The sequence below is a fragment of the Lichenostomus cassidix genome, chromosome 19, assembly GCF_008360975.1.
Source record: "Lichenostomus cassidix isolate B80296 chromosome 19, HeHo_3.0, whole genome shotgun sequence".
In the NCBI taxonomy this organism is placed as follows: Eukaryota; Metazoa; Chordata; class Aves; order Passeriformes; family Meliphagidae; genus Lichenostomus; species Lichenostomus cassidix.
Window position 1 is genome coordinate 4,096,533 of NC_139499.1, and position 22,205 is coordinate 4,118,737.

The following is a 22,205-nucleotide window of genomic DNA, read 5'->3' on the forward strand; positions in this document are numbered from 1 at the left end:
TAGGCTGGGAACAGGAAAAAGGCAGCAATCTGTACCTCCTACAAGATAGACTTCACCAACTTATCACACCACAAAATTTACTTGCACCTTTTCCCCTTCCTTTTAAACAACAACATTTCCAACGTGGATCTTCTAACACACTGCAAACATACAGCTACCTTTCCCGGTCAAGAGGCAGCCAACATTTGTGCACTGCACAGCTCCCCTGCACACCTGCAGTGAGACAGTCTGCAAGAGCCAAGAAGAAAATTTGTTGGAAGTTTGTTCTGCAGCTCTCAGAAGAACAGGCTGAAGAACAATAAACAATGGATATCACCACAAAGTACAGGAGAACAACCCCAACCAATGCTGACCTTACAGGCATGACAGCAGAGAAACTCACCTTCCCCTCCGTGCTCTCGAAGGACAAGACAGCAATGACTGACCTTAATGTAGGGAAAACCCCACAACCTAAGCACCTTCATCATTAAAACTTTTAAAAGGCAGGCTGAAATCCTGAAATCCCTGAGGATAAGCACTTTCTCGTGAAACTCCACAAAAAGAAAAAAAAAAAAAAGCCCACGCAATTCCCTAGACATGCATAATTAAGAATACATCATTGCCCTTTTCTAACAGAGTGCTTTCCCAAGGAAACTCCACTGCTGTCTAAAGGAGGAGAACCCTGGCCTAGTCCAATGGCTGGGTGAGACCAATCCTGCAGGATTCTGCACATCTCTCCCGTTCTCCTACATCTACATTATGACCAGCCTCAACTTAAATTTCTTGCTTCCCACGTCTTCCCACACATCCCATACAGTAAACACTGTCCCTTCAACCTCACCTCCCAAGCTAAGCACTATCTACAGCTTTTTTATATGCACACAGTTCTGCAACCTATTCCAAGGCAAAAAACATTCACAATTCCTCTCAAACCAGCAAGAAATAACCTTTCCACATCAGCAACCTTCGGGGAAAGCTTAGCTTCCCTCTCCACAGGTACATACCACCTTGAGAGGTGTCATTTTCTTTGTCTTTTCCAGCAAAGGAGAGCACTGTCCACACCGCACATCCCGACCTGAACCCTCCGAGGTGCCTTTCGAACACAGCCAAACATCCCTGCCGTGGCCAGATCAATGACGGCGTCCCAATGTCTACCTGGGGACACCGCCACCCTTCCCTCCAGCCCGGGCAGGGCGGGGAGGCCTCATCCCATCGAGCTTGGCTCCCTTTCCCCGGCAGCAGCGCGTCCTCCCGGCGTTACCCCGCTCCGTGCGCGCCGGGAGCCGCCCTTGCTCCACATTCACAGCCTAAAAAACCACCTGCGATGCTTCCCGCCCCCTCCCGAGGCCTCCCCAGCCGCGCTCCCCGCTCCCTGCCGCCGGGTCCCCGCTCCCCCCGGACCCTGCCCGGCGGATCGCGCCCAGGCCGCCGCCCTCGCCCCGCGGCCGGTAGAGCTTTCAGGCGAGCCCGGGGCTGCGCAGGCCGCGCCGCCGCCCCCGCGGTACCTTCGGTCTGGGCGCTGGGGCCCGGCTGGGCCATGGCTCGGCGGGCGGCGCCGCCGCGGCCTCCTCCGGGCGGGGACCGCTACGCCACGGGCAGGGAGACGGGAGCGGCCGGGCCGGGCCGCCGCCTCCTCCGCCTCATCCTGACAGCGGCCGGCGGCGGCGGGAGGGGAGGACGGGCAGGAGGAGGAGAAGGAGGAGGAGGAGCGCCGCGCAGGCGCCCACGGTGAGACACGGGACCGGCTGCGGCCGCCGAGCTGGGAGGGACCGGGACCGGGACCGGGAACGGGGCCGGGGCCGCGAACGGGAACGGGAGCGGGGCTGGGAACGGGAACGGGAACGGGAGCGGGAACGGGAACGGGAGCAGGGCTGAGAACGGGAGCAGGGCTGGGCACAGACACTGAACTGCGGGGAGAGATAGGGAAGGAACCGGATTCAGGGACTGGGAGCAAGGACTGGGGACAGGGTGAGGGTGGCGGTGGTTTCTCCCGGCTCCCTGGCCCAAGCGGCCCCTCAGCGCCGGGCAAGGGAGAAATCCCCGGGCCTACAGCCTGAAGGCAGAATTAATGTTTATTATTGAGGAAATTGCTTTGAGCAACACTAACAAATCCTGCCCTATAATCACAGAGTCACTGAGGTTGGAAAAGACCTCCGAGGTCATCGAGTCCAACCTGAGGCTGATCCCCACCTTGTCACCATGGCAAAGAGTGACACATCCAGTGGTTCCCTGATGTGGGGAGCGACCCTGAAGGGATGGAAACACCCAAGATTCATAAATCCTCGTGGACAAATGCAACCTCAAAGGTCAGAGGGTCTGCGAACAATCACAAAGTTTTATTAGTAACTAACACACTTGGCATGGAAATTAGTATACTAGTTTCTGGCCTCCTTTTAGTTGTCACACGTGTTGTCACACTAATAATGCATTTGTGACCCAGGTGGGCAGTGAGAAAGGAGTGGTCAAATAGATAACCCAAATCTATTTACACCTCAACTATCCTCATTTCTTTGATCTTTTGCCCCTTCCACCAGCACGGTGCCCATCCAGGGCTGAAGGCTGATAACAGTTCTGGCCTTGTGGATTCCCTTAATCTTACCAAGATAAAAGGGGGCAAAAGATTCCTTTTGAAGCCAAGCACAAGAAATCGCTGAATAATATTAATGGCTTACGAGAAATAATTTGTATAACCACTCCTATCCTGGGAAATGTGATGAATATTCATGAATTTTACCTATAACACTGTGTCTTTGGAGGTACTGAGGTGTGTATGTTTGGTGGAGAGAATTCCCCCACACCCAGTGCACTGAATAAAGCAAATACCACTTCTCTGACTTTGTCTCTGAAGTGTCTCCAGGCTCGATTGGGGTGAATCAGTAGTGGAAGGAGCCTGTCCTCCTAAGGGGTCCCTTCCCCAGCACTCATGGCTGGGGCTGTGTTAATGGAGCAGGGTTTTAGTCCTTCCACCTAACTGGAAGGACATGCCTGAACTCCAGGTTTTACCAATAAAATGGTAGATCTACATCATTAGAGCACATGTAAAATCACAGAAGGCAGAGTTGGAGTGGAAATTACAACACCAAGTCCTTTCAAGAGGAGGATCTGTTACAACTCACTTTTCTTATGGTTTGCATACCCTAAAATCAGTCACTTCTAAACTGACTCTCGCTTGTTGCCACAGTCTTTCAAGCCTTGCTGCCAAAATACATGGTATGGCAAGGCATGGGATTCTGCATTTCTTATTAATTTTTTCCTGAGTTAAACCAAATGGAAACCTGAAATAGGGAGACTTGGAAAATTACTCCATTTTGCCCTTTTTGATCAGTTGAGGTAGATCCTCTCAGTCTTTGTCATTGTATAAAGCAGGCTAAAACCAAAGATTTAACTTTTCAGTGTTCCCAAACTGAGACATGTAGGGCTTTCTTCTTGGATGTTTGGAGAACCCAGAAGTGCCAGCTGCTCATGGAATTGCTGACTTAGTGACAGGTGATCAAAGGATGAAGTATCTATCACTTGAGGTACATTTACAAATTTCTTAGCTCCTGCTTAAGCTTTTTTATAAGTAGCTGGATGTTACAAGCATTCAGTGCATAAATCTCCCTGAAAATCTAGTTCTGACTGTAGGAACTGGGCTCTTGAAACTCCACCCTGGTGTGTGTTCATATGGGTACCCCAGAGCACCCATATTAGCTGCTAATTTCATCTTGTTCATGTTGAGGCAAAACTCTGACACATTTAGGTTGGTCCAGGATTGAACTCAGTGCAGCATCACTCCTACTGCAAAAAGGAAGTAAGATAATACTAAGCTTGATATCTGTTGTACCTACAAGTACTTATTAAGGGATGAATACAATTTCACTTTCATCACTTCCAGAATGCTGACTATTGGAATTGCAACATTTCCAAGTCTCTATCAGAACTCTGAGGTTACATTCTAAACGGGTTTTATATGTAGTCTGAAGAATATAAAAACTCTCAAGGGGCTTGTACTTTTATTTTCCCTTCTTGTTCTTCAATTTAGAGCTATACTAGCTTTATAGGTGTGGTTCTTACTTAATCTTTCTTTTCTGGACAATAATTGGACTTGACAGAGCTGAAGGTCTATATAGTATCTAACAGAATGTCTTCTAACCTGGAACAATTGAGTAACTTCCTCTGAGCCTCCCAAAATGTCCCATTTAATTCTACTCACTTGTAGTTCTTATAGCCTTGATCTCAATGGATTTCCCAACATGACTCAGCTTAATCTTAAAAGAGGTAAAGGTTTAGCAGCAGTTTTCAGTCAGAGGAGCAGGTCTTGCAGCACAGAACCTTCTTGCAGCAGACATGAGAAGTCCTGAATTCCAGTCCCCATGGTGCAAATGTTAGACAAGTGCAGTATTAAGGAATCAGTGACGCAGGTGAGCAGAGACTATTTCTGGAATAAGCTTCTCTAGAAATAATACTTCTAAAATCCCATGAATTTTTATCAAATTTACTTGGCCTGAAAGCCTAACATGGGCATTTTCAGCCTCAACACCACAAGCAGCAGACACAAGTGAATGGGAGACGCATCTTCCTGGAGAGCGTGTGCTGTGTCAGTACAGGCGGAGGAGTAGCTGTCCCCTTGCACTCTGCCTGAAATTTAATACTGCAGCCTCACTGGAAAAGAGAAGTTTGTAGGTTTTGTTTGAACAGTAAGATCCAGGGACAAGCAGTGAGTGTGAACACATAGTGGTTGCTGGAGACCAGGAGGAAACTGGGGGGGGCTGGGGATGTTTGGTTGCAAAGAGCACAGTGAAATAATTCACATATCTAGGAGAGAAGAAGTATTTTCATTTTACTTGAGGAAAATAAATAAGTGGAGAAAGAGCTTATTAAATCTGTTTTCCTAATATATCTGTCTTATGGTTGATTGACTTCTGTGCATGTGGGTGATCAAGTTCCAAATGAAACTTTTCTTGCTTATTTTTTTGCTCATGTAGAAAGATTTTTCTCTTTCTGTGTCTTTGCTTTTGCCTTTTTTTCCCCCTTTACTGGGGGCACTTTAACCTCAACTGAGGCATCTATTTTCATGAGGCTGTGAAGAATGTAATGATCACTCTCCTTATCTATGAAACTAGTCCCAGATCCTGGGGCTGGTTGAGTTACCCTGGCTATGTCCCAGCTCCATGTCAGGACAAGACCCAGTTACATACATTGTACTGGGGGGAATCCCTGCACACTCCAGCAAGTCCCTTGGTATGGGTCATTAAAAGGACAGGGCTATGATCAGACTGAGGCAGAGGATGATCCCAAAAACTTTGCATTCACAGGAAGTTTGGCTAATAAAATATAGACGTAATTCCTTTTATTTTGAATGCTACAAGATACTATTGTTTCATATGTCAGCTAAGCCAATTCTACTAAAACCAGAGTCTTTAAAAATATTAACTAAATTTCTGGACTTGCAAGGCCAAGTCTGCATCTGGTGTGAATCCAGTGGAAACAGGCTGATGTGTGGGAAATGAGAAGCTGGCCTGTAGCACAGAATCCAAATAGAGAACCAAAAGACCCTCTGAAGTGCTGTTCCTCATGTCTGCTGCCTCACTGGCCCTGAAGAAGTTTGATTCTGTTGTGCCCTGAATGGTGGGAGTTTGCAGTGAATTACAGGCCCTGCTCCCAGTGAGGTTCATCTCTTAAACCACCCACTGCTTAATTCAGTTAATCCAAGAGAGCTCAGTAAGGAGGTGGATTTGGGAAACTGCTTTGTGTGTTGCTAAGGCTAAACTCCACTGCACCCATAGGGGAAGAGAATTGCAGAACTGGGGTCTCTCTGCCTCAGCAAGTAGGAGATTTCATCTCTCCCCACCTACTCTACCTGGAGGTGTTACACAGAGGAGAGTTGGGTAACAGTCTCCATTGGCCAAACCACAAAATGACATCATCTTTAGGGGAATGCAACAGGAATGTTTCAAATGTGAAAAGTAAACATGTGACCAGAAAAAAAAAGTTTGTTCTTAACTCCAGGTGAAACCCAGGGAAGCAGTAGTAACACACCTCTTCAAGGAGGGAGTTGGTGGTGCAGGACAGTGAGCCTTGGCTTCATTCCAAAGGCAAGGAACAGCCTTGTCCTGCTTGCAAAAGAGAAGAGGAAAACCAGAGTTTATTGCTCGCACTTTATATATTTCTAGGTTTGCCAGATTTTGTCTACTGTTTTTCTCACTTTTTAAAATTGTTTAAAATAAAGTGTTCAGTTTCCTAATTTTTAAATGTTTATTTTCCTTCTGTTGAGATGGATGGGTCATTAGCATTAAGTATTGCTGTGAGTGTAGACTTTGGTCCTTTCTGACTAGTGCAAAGCCTTTGGAGAAAATTTACATTCATCTAAGTATTACCATAAAGAGGCTGGTTAAAAATCCCAAATCAGTCATGCTCTTTGCTTCAAAAGTTATTCTGGAATGCAAGGAATTCAGTCTGGAACAATTACATTATTTGCAATGGTAACTTCTTAGCGAACCCTGGAATAGTTTCTGTGGTTAAAAACCTTTTCAAGAGCAATTGAAAAATTATGTTATCCCATCTATTGTTTAAAGGATTCCATGTGGTGCAGTTCTTTGAATATATGGGAAGAAAATGGAGCCAAAAAAGAAAATTTGGCAGGCAAAAAATCGAAGTGCTTGCATTGGCCCTAAATCCAGATATATACACATTAATGATCTCATTTAAAAGATGTCTATATTAAGATCTGAAAGCTCTCTGTGTTCCCAAGGGACAAGCTCATTGAATGTTGTGATATACCATGAAACGAAACAATTTTTCTTACTGCAAAACAACCAAGGAATCAGAAATTCGGTCTGTGTGAGTAACAAAGGACACATTAAGAGCATTCTTTTGGGTAACCTTGCTCAGCAGTACATTAGAATTGCCATTGCAGGGAGGCACAACTCTGCTTTGTGCTTATACACTCCTTCCTGGGAAAATCTAAAAATATGCCATACCCCATTCAGGCTGACTATACCTGCATTAACAGAGTTATCTGCACACACTGCAGCTACTGCAATACCAAGTCTAGCATCTTTTCTTGAATCACTGCTGAAGGCAGATTTGGACAAATGCTCCCTCCTGCCAGCTCTGTTACTGCAGCAGGATGTCACAGCAGAGGAGAGAGACACCAGCAAGGCCTGTCAGTCACCACACATTTATCAGACCTCACCCAACAAACCCAATGTGGTCCAGCTGAGGGGACAACAAGGGCAGTGGGACCTCAGAGAGAACTCTCTTGTTTTTCACTCAGTTCTTGAGATTATACTTTTCTTTCAAAAAGCTAAAATAAAAACAGGGCTTCTGCTTCTTGACTTGATGCTGTTTTGCGTGTGAGTATTGCATGCAGTGGTATTTCTCTAAGCAACAGCCCGTGTGAGCAGTAGCATCTCATGCACTCAACTCCCTAATCTTGAGACAGCCACTTCATTAACCTCGATGAGATGAGTCATGGCAGATCTGCAGGACTGGGCCATTTATCCCATCTTCTTCCTCTGAGGCACAAGCAGCTCAGTTATCCCATAAATTCTAATGGTTTGCAATGCCCACTTGCCAAGAGAAGGAGGGAGTGTTGCAAGTACCGTAAAATTCATTGTCCCACGTGTGTCGTATTAAATGGTGTAGCCAAAAGATTTCCATGTTAAGGCTTCAACAGCAGTGCTCATTTTGGAGTGTTTTATTCATCCAAGCACTGTTAACCCTCAGGTTGTCCCTTTCAGAACTGTCTTTGGAGACATTTAGAAGGATGATACCCAAGAAGACTGAGCAGCCTTTGTGTAAACAGTGGCCCAGGCAGCTGAAGAGATGCCATAGGATTTCAGGAGATCACCAGATCTGTGCAAATCCTTCAGCTGAACAAGCCCACCTTCTGAACTCTTTAGTCCAGGTATGATTGCTGGAAGCTCCCAAAGTGACTCAAGGCCTTCCTCCAGGTGGGATTCTTCAGTGATTCCTGATCCATTTCTGGCGCTCTGCTGATGTCTATATAACCAGAGGTAGTCCAATCCAAATACTTACCAATAAAAGTTTAAATCCCACATCTTAGGTCAGTGGGTACATCCAGCTAGTCCAGATGTTTCTCATCAATGCCACCCCATCCTTATGAATAATTTTATTCCCTGTTTTCCCTGATTTCTCCTAAGTGCTACAGTGGTCTCTCTATTTGCTTCTTTATTTTGCTAGAGTGCCTTTTCCTGACCTATGTCCCTTAGATGCAGACACACAAAATATTTTGTATTTCTGTGGCACTTTTCATTGAAGAAAGAGGCTTTTAGTAGAGCTGGGAGATAAGAGATTATCTCCAATTTACAATGCTGAGCAAACCCAGAGAGACAGCCTGATTTGCCTGGGGATACACAAAAATCAGCAAAAGAAAGGAAAAACCCTGAATATTTATCTCTTATCTCCCTTTGCTTATTCATCGCACCTTTAAAAATACCAAAAATCTTCTGGCCTTCTATGAAAAATAACTGAAGACAAATGCCCGGTGTAAAATTAATATTTCTTAGCAGGCAAAAAGATCAAATAAACCCATTTTCTATAGAATCCCAGTCTGATTCTCTCAAAAAGGTTTGCTGCTGAGGTAGCTTTCCTGCCTCACTCAGGCAGCATTAAGAAGCTCCTTTCTGCTCTGAGACCACAGGAGGGTTCACATTATGTCATTAACCTCCCTCAGATCATCCCCTCCATGCACAATCCCAGTCACATTTACATGCAGACATAATGTCACTCAGCCCACTTTATGCCACTTACATCTCCCTTGTTGCTATGGTGAATATTGATAAGGAACCAATTAGCAAATAAAATATTTGAAGCCGAGTGTGAAAGCCACTGCTCGGTGGATTTGTGTGTCATAGGCAGTGACATTTCATTTGGCATTTGTCCTTACCTAGCTGAGCTTCTTCCTCTGCAGCCTCAGCTACATTCTGTGTAGTCAAAACATGCTCTTCTTGGGATTTAGAGGCTTAGACATGCAACTGTATCTGACCCCGGGGAATTTTTACAGCTCTCAGGAGAAGTGGGATTGCTTGGAGAGCGCTTCTGCGGCATGGAAGTGCCAAGAGCACCATCCAGTGCCTGAGCTGAGTAAACACACAAGGACTCGGTGGCGATGGGACAGAGGCAGCTCTGCACATCCCACGGTCCAGCTGCACCTTGTGGGGTAAAACACCTTGAGAAGTTCACAGAAAGACGCTACAGTCAGTTATAGAAGGAACTTGTAAGACAGTTGTCAGCCTTTCAGCCAGGAGACAACGTAGAAGGTCATATCTTTTAAAGAAGAGCTGTATTCTGAGTTTGAGTTACTGATTGAGGGAGCAAAAGCCACAAGGAAGGAGGAAGTGGAGGTGGCAATAGATGGGGCTGGATGAGAAAAGTGGTTGAATTAAATCCATGATGGAAAGGAGCTACTGCAGAGAGAGAAATCTGGGCCAGATACTTATTCTGTAATCCTTTCCCTTTGTAGAGCTGAATCAGCAGAAGGGGACTAGGAAGGAGGACTGGCAGCTGAGCAAGTAAGGGAGCAGTGACTGAATCTCAACAGCCTGGTATTGTTTGACAAATGTAGGTAGTCCTGGATTTCAAGAATTAAAATTATTTGGAAAAAGGTTTTGCACAGATATATGTGATAAGTAGAGTAATTCTTACTACATATGGCTACAGGCTATTAATGGGCTAGAGAAAAGGAACTAATAGGAGAACAAGGAGTCTGTGAGGCTAGAAATGGGCACAGGCAAAAATTAGTGTTACCTGTAAAGAAGTGATACCCAAAGAGATGTCCAAGAAAAAGCATGCAACATTTCCATGGACTAGTAGCTGTGCAATAATCTATGGAACCTCTAGGTAAGCAAGGAAATATGAGTTTGGTATATTATGAACTAGATATTTATTAATCAGAGATGCAGGGTGCTCCAGTTTAGCACAATATTTGTAGTAACATATCACTAATATAGCCTCCCTAAAACAAGACTTTGGGCATAATTGAGAAATGCTGTAATCATAGACAGCTCCTCTGTTGTGTTCAATGTTCCCAGGAACAGTTTAGCATGTGTTTGCTTTTACTCTTTTTATATTGAACTTGCAGAGAAAAACTCACTTTTTAGATTAATATTAGGCAGTATTTTTCTTGTGCCCCGTGGCAGAAGTGCCTAGGTGGAGTGGGTTGAATACTGAAGGCATGAGAAGCATTTAATGTTCTGTGGAGATCTGTTCAAGTATTCTGAATAGAACATGTGGTATCAAATCTTTGGATAAATCAGTTTTTGCAAATATTTGGACCTGCTCTGGGTCTGTGCTTTGTTCCAGCTTTACATTCCCTCTCTTCCTTCCTTGCTGTTAGAGCCAGTAGATGATGGTTTATTGCCTGGTGCAACCCATTAAAGTCCCTTTGTTGGGGCTTGGCAATTAGTTGAGCAGAAAGAGTGTAAAAATCACTTTGACATCTGTGGAGTTGAAATGGCAATACCGACATAAGATCTCCCTGAAAGGCTTTTTATCTGTCCTCAAGGTGATGGAGAAAGAAGAAAGAAAGGTTATCCAGAGGCTTTGGGAAGATATTGTCTGATGTGTCTGCAGCATGGGACCCTGTTTGAGAGCTTTGGACTGTCTAAAACGTGTCTGCCCTCCACAGGGCCCTAGTGGGGATATATCTGTGCAACGCCTCCCTGCCAGGGAAAGTGAGTGCCATCCCACTGCTCAGCACTTCCAAATCCCACTGCCAGTCCTGCCCTATGTGCAAGAAAAACTCCAGCAAAGCTGAGGAGAAGGGAAAATGGGAGCTGTTGGTGTGTCATAGTGATGCCTAAATAGGCTGCCTAAAACAGAGGCCAAGGCAAATTAGGAGTATAAAAAGAGGACAAATTTATCCAAGGCCTTCGAGGTACATTTGGGCAAGCAAAGTCCCCTTGGGCTACACCCACAATGGATGCTGGGTCAGGAGCTCTTCAACTTTTCTAAGTTCTCTCCTGTTAGCATATTGGTCCCTAATTCTCCAATCACACCCTCAGATGATGATGTTAACCACCCCAGGCCAGCTCCCACCCTTCCACCATTGTTTACTATTTTCAGGCCCTAGGGCAACGAATGTGTTCTTGAATCCCTATTCAGAGAGGTTTGTTTCGGCTAAAGGTGCTGAGAACAGAGGGTTTTAGCACTTTGTAAGAAGCACAGAACTACACCAAGTTACAGATACATGAAGGAGTGAAAAATCAGAAATTATTAAGGCATCACTCAGAGGCTCTGACTCGTGGAGTCATGACCAAAGCCATGAAAGAGCACCAGATGGAAATCCCTAAATTGCACTCAGAGTATTGTGAAGTAACAGTTTCATGTGCAGTAATCCAGAAAAATGTCTCACAATGTAACAGTTTATGCTATTGAGAAAATAAGGTATTTTGAGTTCTATTCCTTTAAGATGTCTTGCTATGTTTAAAGGGCTGATTTTCTTCTCTTTTGTCTTGTTTTTAGGCTTGATACATCAAGAAAACTTCAGAGGAGTTACTATTGCCTCACACCAATGGTAAGGGGAAAGAGAAGCAAGTTATTCATGTTTAATGTTGTTTTGTGCCAGATGTTTTACTGGTAGAAATCCATAGCTCCACAGGCACCAATTTCTTCAGGATCTGGAATGTCTGACACAATTTCTTTCTCTTTTCTGGATGGTCTGTAAAGGAAGCTGCTTGATTTTGCAATATTGAATATTCATGCTGAGAAGTTATAAGCAAAAACAAAATAATGAGAGACAGGGTCTTTAATAAGCTTCCTGTCACATGAGTCTCTGGTTCTGGTGGAGCAGATGTGGTTGCTGACTTGTTTCCAAAATGTTTGTTGAGTGGTGATTAGATTCTGTCATACTGATGTTATATCTCTGTGATCTCATTCAATACAAGTAGTTCTGCAAACAGTGAAATATTTTTTTCCTATGGATTTATATCTTGGATTGTGTTTAGGCATGGATTCTCTGATGTTTAATGGGGATTGAGTTCATTTTAGCCTGTTTCTTCAATGAGAAATGAATCATCTGTCTTTACTTGGCTGTCTACTTTCATAAAACTTGCAGGAATTAAATATCACATGTTTTTAAAAACTGAGTGGGAATTATGAACCAGTTCCAATGTTATTTGGGGCCAACTCATATAAACAAACATAAACATGAGTCTCATTTTCTTACAAAAGCAAAAGGTAAGAGTCAATATTTATTACTTTGTCCTTCCACATTACCTGCTTGATTCTGTTCTGGTCTATTTGTGGTCAATCACGGAAGAGATGCTTTATTTATAAAGACGTGAAATGTGGGACTTTTTGCCACATTGAATGCATATTAAGACATCATTAATTTATACTTGTTATGGGCCACACAAGAGATCACATTCTCTTTTTATTGTCCTTGCTGGAGCATGGGGAAGAGGTGACATGCATTTTAACTTACATGTTTGCACAGGCAAGTGCAGAGAAAGAACGGATAATTTTTCCTTTCAAATTAGCCATCACCAGTTTTGGTGAAGGAAATGCAGAATTAAAAATTATTGTTTGGTTTGCTGAGTCAAGTCTTCTGCTTCTGCAGTGAGCCAAGTTTCCAATCTTTTTTATAAACAGCTTGTGCTATTCAAAAATATGCTCTTTCCTCCTTGTTGTCTCTCCTATCCTCCCAGTTTCCCACTTTATCTGGTGTTTGTTCCAGAATTTCCTTCTCTTGATGGGAAAAAAACCTTTTCATTTCCATGGTCAGTTTAGGCATGTTTTTCTTGTTCTGTGAAATGCGTAAAAAATTCATTACTGCAGGTAGCCATGTCTGTATAGGGAATAAGGGGGGAAAACCCTTATCAGAGGACAGAAAATCTACACTTGGGTAAATCCTTAAGACTCAAGTCTGTTGGAACCTAGGCTTTAACAGCACTTAGGGTAAAATGTTTGTGTATCTAATACTACCAGGTTTTTCTGGGACTGGCAAATGAATTATTCAGTAATGGAAACTGCATGTGCATGTGATTGGCTTCTGTAGGTTCATGTGATAGAAAACTGTAAGAGTGTCTGTGGGGATCACAGCTGCCCAACTTTGTATCATAGACCCCTTGTCTTAGCAGGACTCAGAAATTCCCATTTAGCTGAGTAGTGGAGAGCGAGAACAGAGGGGCAAGCCTCAGCTTTTATTTCTAATACTTTGTAAAATAACATTTATGGTCTGTAGATTCAGTTCTGTGCAGGTCTGTGTGACTTAAGATTTATTACACCACTTAATATTTGTGCATCTCTCTCCAGTTCCTGGATATGAAAGAAATTAAAGGTCCAAAAGGTTACCTCTGTGTTAAGAGATCCAGATATACCCAATATTTAACTTGCCTGGACAAAGGAATTGCATCAAGGGCTGGCTTGTCCTGTTAGGTTGTGACAATGTCAACCCTGTGTGCTGCAAAGCTTCACGGAGCCTTAGAGAACAAAAAAAAGAAAAAAAGCCAAGTGTATGCTCAATGGAAAACAGATGGAATTTTCATTAGATATTACTTTTAATGATCTGCTTTAAAAGTAAAGATACACCATTCTGAGCAGAAGGGCCTCATAATAGCTGTGTTTGGGTCCCAGGCTCATTAACTTTGCTACAGATAAGCAAGACTGCAAGATCTTTGTATCATTAGAGGTTCCAGTCAAGCTTGCCTACCATTATTAGAATTCCAAGCACAGCAGAACTATTTTGGAGCCTTAACAATAATTTATCCTGAAGATGTATCTTTATTTAATGATTCAGGGTTGTTATTATGGGCCTGGCAGTCAGTTACTCAGTTTCTGGAGTGTTACCATTTAACCTAGGTCAGGATAAAAATCCTGGAATATTCATTGCTGGGCAGACCTGAGGGCTTGCTGTTTAGAGTCCACCTGGGTGTGACTCCCCCAAATGGTGTCACTGGCTGTGAGAGGTGACCCCAGCAGGCTAGAAAACCTGAAGATCCCTCCTAAAAAGATGGACCCTGCAATCCCTGCCTCTAGGTACTAAATCAACTTTTGACATGTAAAGAACAATGCAATCCCAGGGTTTTCGAAGTAGATGCTTGCTGCCAAACCACAAGAAATGCTTTTGTCTGGAACTCATGGAGCAGTAACATAGCAATGGAGGGTGTACCCTTGTCTGTTATTCCCTCTGAGCAATTTCTCAGAGACATGTTACCAGGATTCAGATAGATTTCATGGAACTAGGAGAGAAATACGCTTTAATTTCCTTACAAAGGGAGGGAGAGACAATAGAACTCAGCAAAACATGTGGCATTTTTTTGTTTCTGTCTGAGGGTTACACAAGCAAAACCCAATGCCCATCTTCAGGCAGTATTCTCTAAAGTGAGACTCATGTGAGAAATTTTGTGTTACCTTTCTTCTTGGACAAGTTGATAAAATTGCTTTATTTCCTCTGCATATGTATAAATACAACCTGTGTCTTCAGCTGATCTCCAGCTGGGGAGTATGAATCGGAATCCAAGTTCCTCAAAGTTCAAGAAGTTTGGAACTGATGTTCTGGTTCACTGTCACCTCTGCAGAAAAATACCTGCATGAACAAAAAAGAAATAAGCCTCTTGTTTTCATAAAAGACAGACTAGAAGAATCCTGTCCAGTGACAATCTGTCACAAACTGCTAATTAAACACTGTTATAAAACCAGGTTTTTCCTGCTCTGTTAGAAACCTTCAATTTCCAGACTAGACTTATTGGTTGACTAGTTTGTTCACATATAGTATTGTGCCAAAGCTGCCTTTTTGTTTAGATTATTATACACAAACAGAATGTATTAGGTTTCCTCTGCTTTTTGTGTCTTTCAGACAAAAAGCAAAAAAGCTTAAATATAAATTCCTCTTGTGTTTAAGGTCAAATTATTTCTGCATACAATTCAAGGGCAGGGGGGGAAAAAGCAAAAGGAGCAAATGGTAAGTGAGTGCTTCATATTTAGGTTTATGTACCTTAGTTACAAGGGTCCAGCCCTTTAGCAACAACATCCCTGCTCTGCCGATTGCTCCTGTTACCTTGTGTCCAAGTAAATGCAGTCAATTCTCTGTGATGTATTTGCAGAAATCAAGCATATCCCCTTGCTATGTTGCTAGAGTGAAAAAACCAACACTTCTTATACAATTGTTTCTTTCTTCTCTCATTCAATGTCCTTTTCTGATTCAGTGTATCTTTCTGAGCATGGGTGGGCAATCCTGAACACCACTTGCAAAAACCAGTTCCATCATAGCGGTGATTCCAGCATGAGGTGAGAGGTTCCCACTGTAGTGTGTGAAGAACTGATTTTCATGGGGTGAATTCTCAGCAAATTCTAAGCAGGTGCCTTTCCAAGGTATCTAGTTATGCAAAGCTCAGTCACCCAAGGGGGAATCTTGTCCTAAGTAAATAACCTGTATGGATCAATGCAAAAATGTACACCTGAAGTGACAAAGGGCTTGCTTTGTACAGAGGAATTAACCCCTGAACTGCTCAGAGTAGCAGCACATGGTGTCTGATCCTCCCTGCCAGGGTGTCCGTGTGAGCATGAAGAGCACTGACTAAAGCTGTGGGAATTACTGCTGCAGTGTTTCTAGCATCTTGGGGAAGGCAACTTCTCAAAAAGGTAAATCAGTATTTTGGAGATCTTTGCTGCTCCAAGTATTCCACCAGAGAAGAATTCTGGAGAAGTGCTAAGAGGAAATACAAGTGACCTCCAGAGCAATGTATTCCTGTTGAAAAGCTGAGTTGTTTAACATCTGATTTAAGAGGTCCTGGATACCTTCTGTAAGTTGCTTCCTAAAGCATCTCTGTGTCAGCACCCTACATATTTTAAACTGTAAAACCCCAGCATGGATGGGCACTCTTCAATGTGGGGCCTACGTGACTCCTGGTAGTCACTTGGCAGCACAATAATAGAAATAGGAACGTGGGATTTCTTATGTCTATTGTGTCCATTAGAACAATACTGCTGAGAGCAACTGAGACCAAAGGCCTGGCCTTCAAAATATATGACTTGAAAAGAAGGCTGCATTTTTTTTTGGTAAGGTCCAAATGTATTTCATTCAGCTTTGCTGCTACTCCCAGAGTTTAGTTGTAAACAAGTCACACATCTGGGTTGCACTGCCTTTAACTGTCTTCATCATCACCGGGAATTACTGGCTTCACAATGCTCTGTGTGTGCAGAAAACAGCTTGTAAGAAGTAACCTGAGCAAACTCTTATAATCGAAGAGATTAAATATCTTCAATGACCTGTCTGTAAAGTACCACAGTCTTTAACTTTATGGATATAACCCTGAAGTCAGGAAATTCTGCATTTTAGCTCTGCAGAGTTCCTCTGACTCTGACTGCTCCCTATAAAATTTCCATGCTGACTCTGTCCAGACAGGTCAACTATCCAAAGCAATGATGCACCAACTGCTTTTGTTGGAGGGAGGTGTGTGAACTAGGGTACAGCTCATGTACAGCTATAAAGGGTTCTGTAGCTATACAGCAGTAAAACTTTGAAAATAATTTCTGCACATCATAAATAAAATGATGTAAGCTGTCAGGATTATCGTTACTCAGTGCCAAGTGACAAAATAATGTTGCACCTGAATAACTTCTGTTGAAGTGACAGGTTGTTTTCTCACTGCACAGTTGGCATATCCTGGAGACTTCAGATTCTGCACTGTGGAGGCTGAATTTATTTGAATTCATTAATATTTAAAATGTTCTGTGCTCCTGATTCCAGCTTCAAGTCCCCAAGCCACGACATAAAAACTGCTGGAAGAAATAGCCACTGAATTCCAGTATGGACAGGGATCCACAGAAAGGGACAGGGAACTTGGAGACTCCTAATTTGTGCACAGCTGATACAAAGCCAGGGTTTGGAGTTTGTGGCTGCTGACATGGTGAGAAGGAGACATGACCTGTTCACTTTAGGACACTGAGGACACATAGAGAAACCTACATTTTGGAGGAGCTGTCAGACTTCACTGGTTCTCTGCCTTCCTCTTCTTGGAAAGGCCATTCCAAAAAGCCTTTACAAACTTCCCAGCATGGTGGTAAGGTCCTCAGTGTGGAAGAACAAAATCAGGATGCATCTGTGCCTGAAGCCAGGGGGGTGGTAAGAGGCTGCTCCCAGTTTCCTTTACACTTGCCTCGCACTTCCTTGGCCTCCCAAGCAGAAATTTGGACAGAGCATGGAGCAGCCCCTTACCAACCACCTGGCTTCAGGCACAGAGACACAACTGCAACCCCTTGAGTAACACCAGGATGTGGCATCACTTGGGGCTCTGCAGGCTGTGAGAGCACAAAAAGGCAGAGACTCAATGTGTGTTCTTGGCATTCTCACACCTCTCTCCTAACTGGGAGTCCCTGATGGCCACCTGCATAAATCATTCATAAAAGATACTTCTCAATAAATACATTCTCTGTTACCTTCTCCAGGATAAGGATTAATTTTTCATGAGTCTATGCCTTTACTGTTCTTCAGCAGTGACAGAAATTCATCTCCTGGCCAAATTTTATGAATGATGTTCCACATTTATTGTGTATTATGACCTTTTTGGATGATACAAAGTCAAGTCTAGGCATCTGTCTTTGGTTCTAACACTATTTTTCTTCTCTGATGAACAGTGTGTTGCAGTCTATTGATACCTCTAATTTACAACCTTTTTTTTTGAGTTAAAGTAAGACCATGATTAACATTTTATATGAAGCAAGGTGGTGAACAGGAAAATTCATTGACTTTTCAACCCTGGAATCACCCAAACACTGTTTTACATTCCAAATAAAATATCTGGTAGGTTTCACACCAGTCTCTTACCAGTGAATATCACAATGTTGCTGTTGGGAAAAACTGAATTTATTAAGACAGTATATTTTAAAAATTGGCTCCAGCACCACACAGCTGGCAACAAGGAAAAAGTAATCTAAGGCAGCATGTAAAAAACTGCTCTCTACTTAGACTGTGAATTTTCCAATAACTGTCTCCAACAGACCACCCTAGGACACTGACTGCAAGCACAGAAAGCCTGATTGCTCAAAAGTCATATAAATAAAATGTAGATGTTGAAATGCCAACATCCCACTATTCACCTCCAACCTCCAACCCACTATTCACTTCCAACCTATTCTTTTCATCTTTTTCTGCTTATTTGTTTCTTTCCTGGTGTCCTTCTTCCCACTGATGTTTGCCTTCAGTACCACCCCTTCTTTGCCTCCCAGAACCAACTGTTGCTTTTAGCTTTAATGGCAGAGCAGGAACTGGAACTGTCCAAACATCTTTTAACTTTCACCTCCCATGCTATTTGCACAAGGACAGGCTATTCACTACTCAGAAAATAACTATGAAAATAGGAAAAACAGAAGATTAATTAACCTGGATGACCGAAAAGCCCAAGAATCTCTCACTCCTGTTGTCTTGAACTAAAATATATGTAGTACTTCCTGGTTTATAACATACTTTCTTCTAAAGGATGTTTACTAAAAGACAGTCAAGTTGGTGTCATTTCTTAGGGTATTTGGGTCCAAGTTTTTGTAAATGTCTCTTGTTGCAGGCTGAAATGTACTACAACTTTATCAATATTTTCTTTACTAAAAATTAAGAGTTCCACAAACCCATAATTAACTTCCCCTTTGAGAACAAAAAGGATGCATTTTTAAAATGTTTTTATTGCCTTAGTAATGCATGTTACAAAAAAATGTCTTCCACAGCAAAACACACTAAGAACAGGGATGAGTGCAAACCAAACAAATCAGAAAGTAAATTATCTATGAAACCACTTATTTCAATGCAACAGGGAACAGTAAAAGTTTCAAAACAGCTTTTCCTCCTCTGGAGAATGCAGAACTTATTGGAGCTCCTGACATAAGTAAAAATATTGCACTAAACAAAGATTTCAATTCCTTCCTCCCAGAGAGACCTAAACATTGTCCTCACAGAAGAAAAACTTAGTCCTGAGAAAGACTGCAACCTGCTCTGTCCTGCCAAGGCAATGGCTATGCAACATGATCTTCAAGAGAAAGATAACTTGGAACATAAAATAGTGGATCCCACACCATGACTGCTTCTCAGATGTCTATTCCTATCAGTTTGTGCTGACTTCCAAAGGCAAAACTTCTCCAGGAACCCAGCTAACATAAGCACTTTACCCACATGCTTCAGAAGAACTCCACAATCTTGTTCTGCCAGGCTATCTTCTCCAAGCACCCCTGCAAAAAGGAATTCTGAAGACATGACCCATACCTTTGTATTTTGGTCCATAATAACATAAAAAACACCACCTTCCTGTGCCTCTGATGCCAAAGTGCAGCTACAAAGTTACTCAAATTCCTGGATGTGCAGCCATCTCCCTGGCACCACAGTTCACCTGATGTGAGCACTTGTTTATAGGCTAAAGTGTTTATAGGCTGGCAGAGTCTCCTTGGGAAGGTCTGTTCACAGGCTAGGATAGCTTACAAAGAGAAAATAACTTTTTTCCCTGGTTCAGTATTTTTTTAACGTTATGAGATAATTGACATTTCTTCCCTCTCTCTGCTCTCATTTATTATGGTGATAATGCTTCTGAAATACTTGATAAATTCCATCCGAACGTCTTCAGGATCTTCCTCCAAGTTGGAATGTATCAGTTTTAGCTTGTTCAGTGGGTAAGCTTTGAAAGTAAATGAAGTAAATAAAAATAATTAGGTATTTTCCTTTCATAAAAGAAATATTCCCTGTCAAGGTCATGAGACAGCTCATGCTGAAGTCAGCTGGAATTCAGTGCTACCCAGTATTTGACAACCCAGATAACACAGAGCAGGTGAAGAAGAAATGCAGCATAGCTTGTCAGTGTCACAAACAAATACAGCTCATTGCCAGATGAAATCCTTCAAAGTTTATTATTATTAAAGCTTAAAGTCTGGCTTTGGTCTCACATTCAGTTAGGCAGAATAAAACAAACTAAGCACTGAACTGAAGTGATATGATACTCTTTGATTACTTCAAAATTGTGGAATGATGTTATATTAAATATGTATGAACATATTAATGCTTGTAATAAACATGTGCTTATTTGAGCACTGGAACAGGTTGCCCAGTGGGAGTGTGTGTTTTCATAGCCATAAACAGCCACAAATAATTTTGCAGTACCTGAGGTACCTACTGGTAATTTTAAGATGCAGCTCCTTAGTCTTTTATTTCAAAGGGCTTGTGTTCTTTTGATTGACAAAATACAGACTTAAACGCCTTCAAAAATGTCAATTATAAAAAAAAATTGCAATGTAAGAACCAAACTACTACTGATGAGGAAATATGGCAGGAGTTCTAATTCCAGCTGTATACTCACTGTGTGACCTTAAAGAAACCACTCCAACTTTTCTTGCCTTTCCTTTCCTTTCCTTTTCTTTTATTTTTGTGAAACAGGAATACTGCTCACCTTCTAGATGACCTTTGAAATCCATTATTTTTGTTTTTGCAAAGCACTTTAGTGTTCTTTAATCAACAGATTCAAACGAAAAATGCAAGCCATAAGGTATTAACAATTTTAAAGGCAAAAAGATCAATGAAAAGCTCTGAGCTACAGATGGACTTTTTCATCTCCTTACCTAAGGACAGATTTTCCGTGTCCCCTGCACTGCCTGGCTTGTGATGTGCCACCAAGAGACACTGACTGTCAAGCAGTGGCTGCTGCTGCACGAAGCATGAGTACCACATTTCAATTTCTTTCAGGTGACTGGGCAGCTCGGGGTTGAAGATTATTATTACACCATGAGAGTCCTTCATCAGAGCTGGCCAGCATGTTTCAAACCTTGAAAAACACAGAAAATGGCAAGACTGACAGCAGGAAAACAGAAGCATGTACTCAAACTTCCTCAAGGACACATTAAGTACTTTTTAAAAATTGTAACATCACTAATCTTGCCAGTTATCTATCATATTCCAACTATTGTGAGTTACTTATTACATTAGTTGGTCCCATGATTCGCTGACAATGCAGTATTTGGTCAAATGCTTATGTAAACATTTCTCTAAGAATGGAGCTGTCCTGTTCTCAATTGTATCTTTTGGAAATTTAGGTTTCAGTCATATATGTACATTGTTTGAAGTCCACTGACATAATTTAAAGGAGATGAAGGCAATGACAGAGTGGGCCTCTGTCTCCTGCATCTGTAACTTCATTCCAGGAGTTGTGGACTTTACTATTCTAGTCAGTCCTTATCCAAAACAATTTCAGCTGTGATCATGGCAGAGAATACCCAGTGTTGGATGCTCTACAGCAGAAACCATGAAAATATATCGGGGCAAAGAGTCAGGAATACTCCTCACGCCAAACAGATCATTGGTTTGGGCCTTAAGTATGAACATCTCGTGTACACAGAATTATTATTAATTGAGCAATCTGGACGAAGTAACAATGCTGCCTTACTTTTGGTCACCACTGCAATCCCACAGCTCGAATCGACACGCAGCTCCCTTGCTGCTGGCACTGAGGTTTGGTTTCTCATACTCCAGGATCCTGCGGAACGATGGACACTCAGCGGGATACGATCGCACCCAGGGCACGGCATGGCACGGCACGGGGCTCTCGGGGCTCTCGCTCACCTCACCCCCTGCGTCGGGCTGTAGCTGCCGATCCCTTCCGTGCTCTCCGACACGAAGTTTGCCAACACCGACTTTCCAGACTAGCAGAACGCGGGGGTGAAAGACACGCGTAGGAATTGAATGTGCCAAAGCCACCAACGGCGGTGCTCACCCAAGGCCCCCGCGCCGTCCCTCCCGCTCAGCCCCGGTGCGTGCAGGCCTGGCCCCGCTCCCTCCCTCCCGCCACAGGGGCCCCGCGGGGCTCGGGGGAATGCGGTGGGAGGCTCCCGGGGTGTGCCGGGGTGTGCCGGGGCTGTTGGGGTCGCGGCTCACCTCGCGGGGCCCAACGAGCAGCACCTTCGCCCTCAGCATGGCGGGAACGGCGCCCCCTCACAGCTGTTGCCCGGCAACGCGCGGGGCGAAGGGGGCGCGCGGCCATTGGCGCCGCCGCCGGCACGTGACGGGAGGGGCGGGGCGCGCCCAGCCGTGAGGCGATGGCTGTGGCGGGCGCGGTGTGTCAGGGCTGTCCGTGCTGCGTCCCCTTCGTGTCGCCGGGCTGGGCCCGCTGTGTCCTTGCTGTGTCCTTGCTGTGTCCTTGCTGTGTCCTTGCTGTGTCCTTGCTGTGTCCTTGCTGTGTCCCCGCTCCGTCGCAGCTGTGTCCACTTCGTGTCCTCGCTCTGTTCGCGCTCCTTCCGCGCTCTCTTACCGCTCTGTCCCC

General features: G+C 43.5%; 2 protein-coding genes and 1 long non-coding RNA gene across 6 annotated transcripts in view; 1 reads left to right on the forward strand and 2 right to left on the reverse strand.

Annotated features, from left to right (window-relative positions):
* RABEP1 (rabaptin, RAB GTPase binding effector protein 1) overlaps positions 1–1,658 on the reverse strand; it is a 42,996-nt gene extending 41,338 nt beyond the window's left edge. The window contains exon 1 of the mRNA XM_085078857.1: positions 1,485–1,658. Within this exon, the coding sequence (XP_084934983.1) occupies positions 1,485–1,518 (34 nt within the window). The 5' untranslated portion in view covers positions 1,519–1,658. The remainder of the gene's footprint in view (positions 1–1,484) is intronic.
* LOC146429016 (uncharacterized) lies at positions 1,580–6,202 on the forward strand. Its single transcript, XR_014855875.1, has 2 exons — positions 1,580–1,707; positions 2,109–6,202. It is a non-coding gene; the product is annotated as an uncharacterized LOC146429016 (long non-coding RNA).
* A 6,907-nt stretch (positions 6,203–13,109) lies between these two features.
* Positions 13,110–21,947, reverse strand: IFT22 (intraflagellar transport 22). 4 transcript variants are annotated; one of them, XR_014855874.1, is made up of 6 exons: positions 21,821–21,947; positions 21,509–21,588; positions 21,333–21,422; positions 20,512–20,714; positions 14,335–14,509; positions 13,110–13,239 (listed from the first exon to the last, which is right to left on the reverse strand). XR_014855874.1 is itself a non-coding variant. In XM_085078866.1 (5 exons), exons 1-5 carry the CDS (start codon positions 21,857–21,859, stop codon positions 14,490–14,492), a joined length of 432 nt encoding a protein of 143 aa, XP_084934992.1. In that variant the 5' UTR covers positions 21,860–21,947; the 3' UTR covers positions 14,153–14,489. The 4 variants fall into 4 exon arrangements, 2 of the variants coding, with proteins under 2 accessions (XP_084934992.1, XP_084934991.1); XR_014855873.1 differs by having other exon boundaries at positions 13,110–13,403; XM_085078866.1 differs by lacking the exon at positions 13,110–13,239 and having other exon boundaries at positions 14,153–14,509.
* Between the last annotated feature and the right edge of the window lie 258 nt (positions 21,948–22,205).

What these genes read in the sequence shown, in the direction of transcription:
- IFT22 (XM_085078865.1), bottom strand. Translation starts at nt 21,859, where the DNA reads ATGCTGAGGGCGAAGGTGCTGCTCGTTGGGCCCCGCGAG. An exon ending in TGCTCGTTGGGCCCCGCGAG is followed by an intron (nt 21,589 to 21,820) that starts GTGAGCCGCGAC and finishes GCGTTCTGCTAG; the next exon opens with TCTGGAAAGTCGGTGTTGGC. An exon ending in CACGGAAAATCTGTCCTTAG is followed by an intron (nt 19,578 to 20,511) that starts GTAAGGAGATGA and finishes TTACTTTCAAAG; the next exon opens with CTTACCCACTGAACAAGCTA.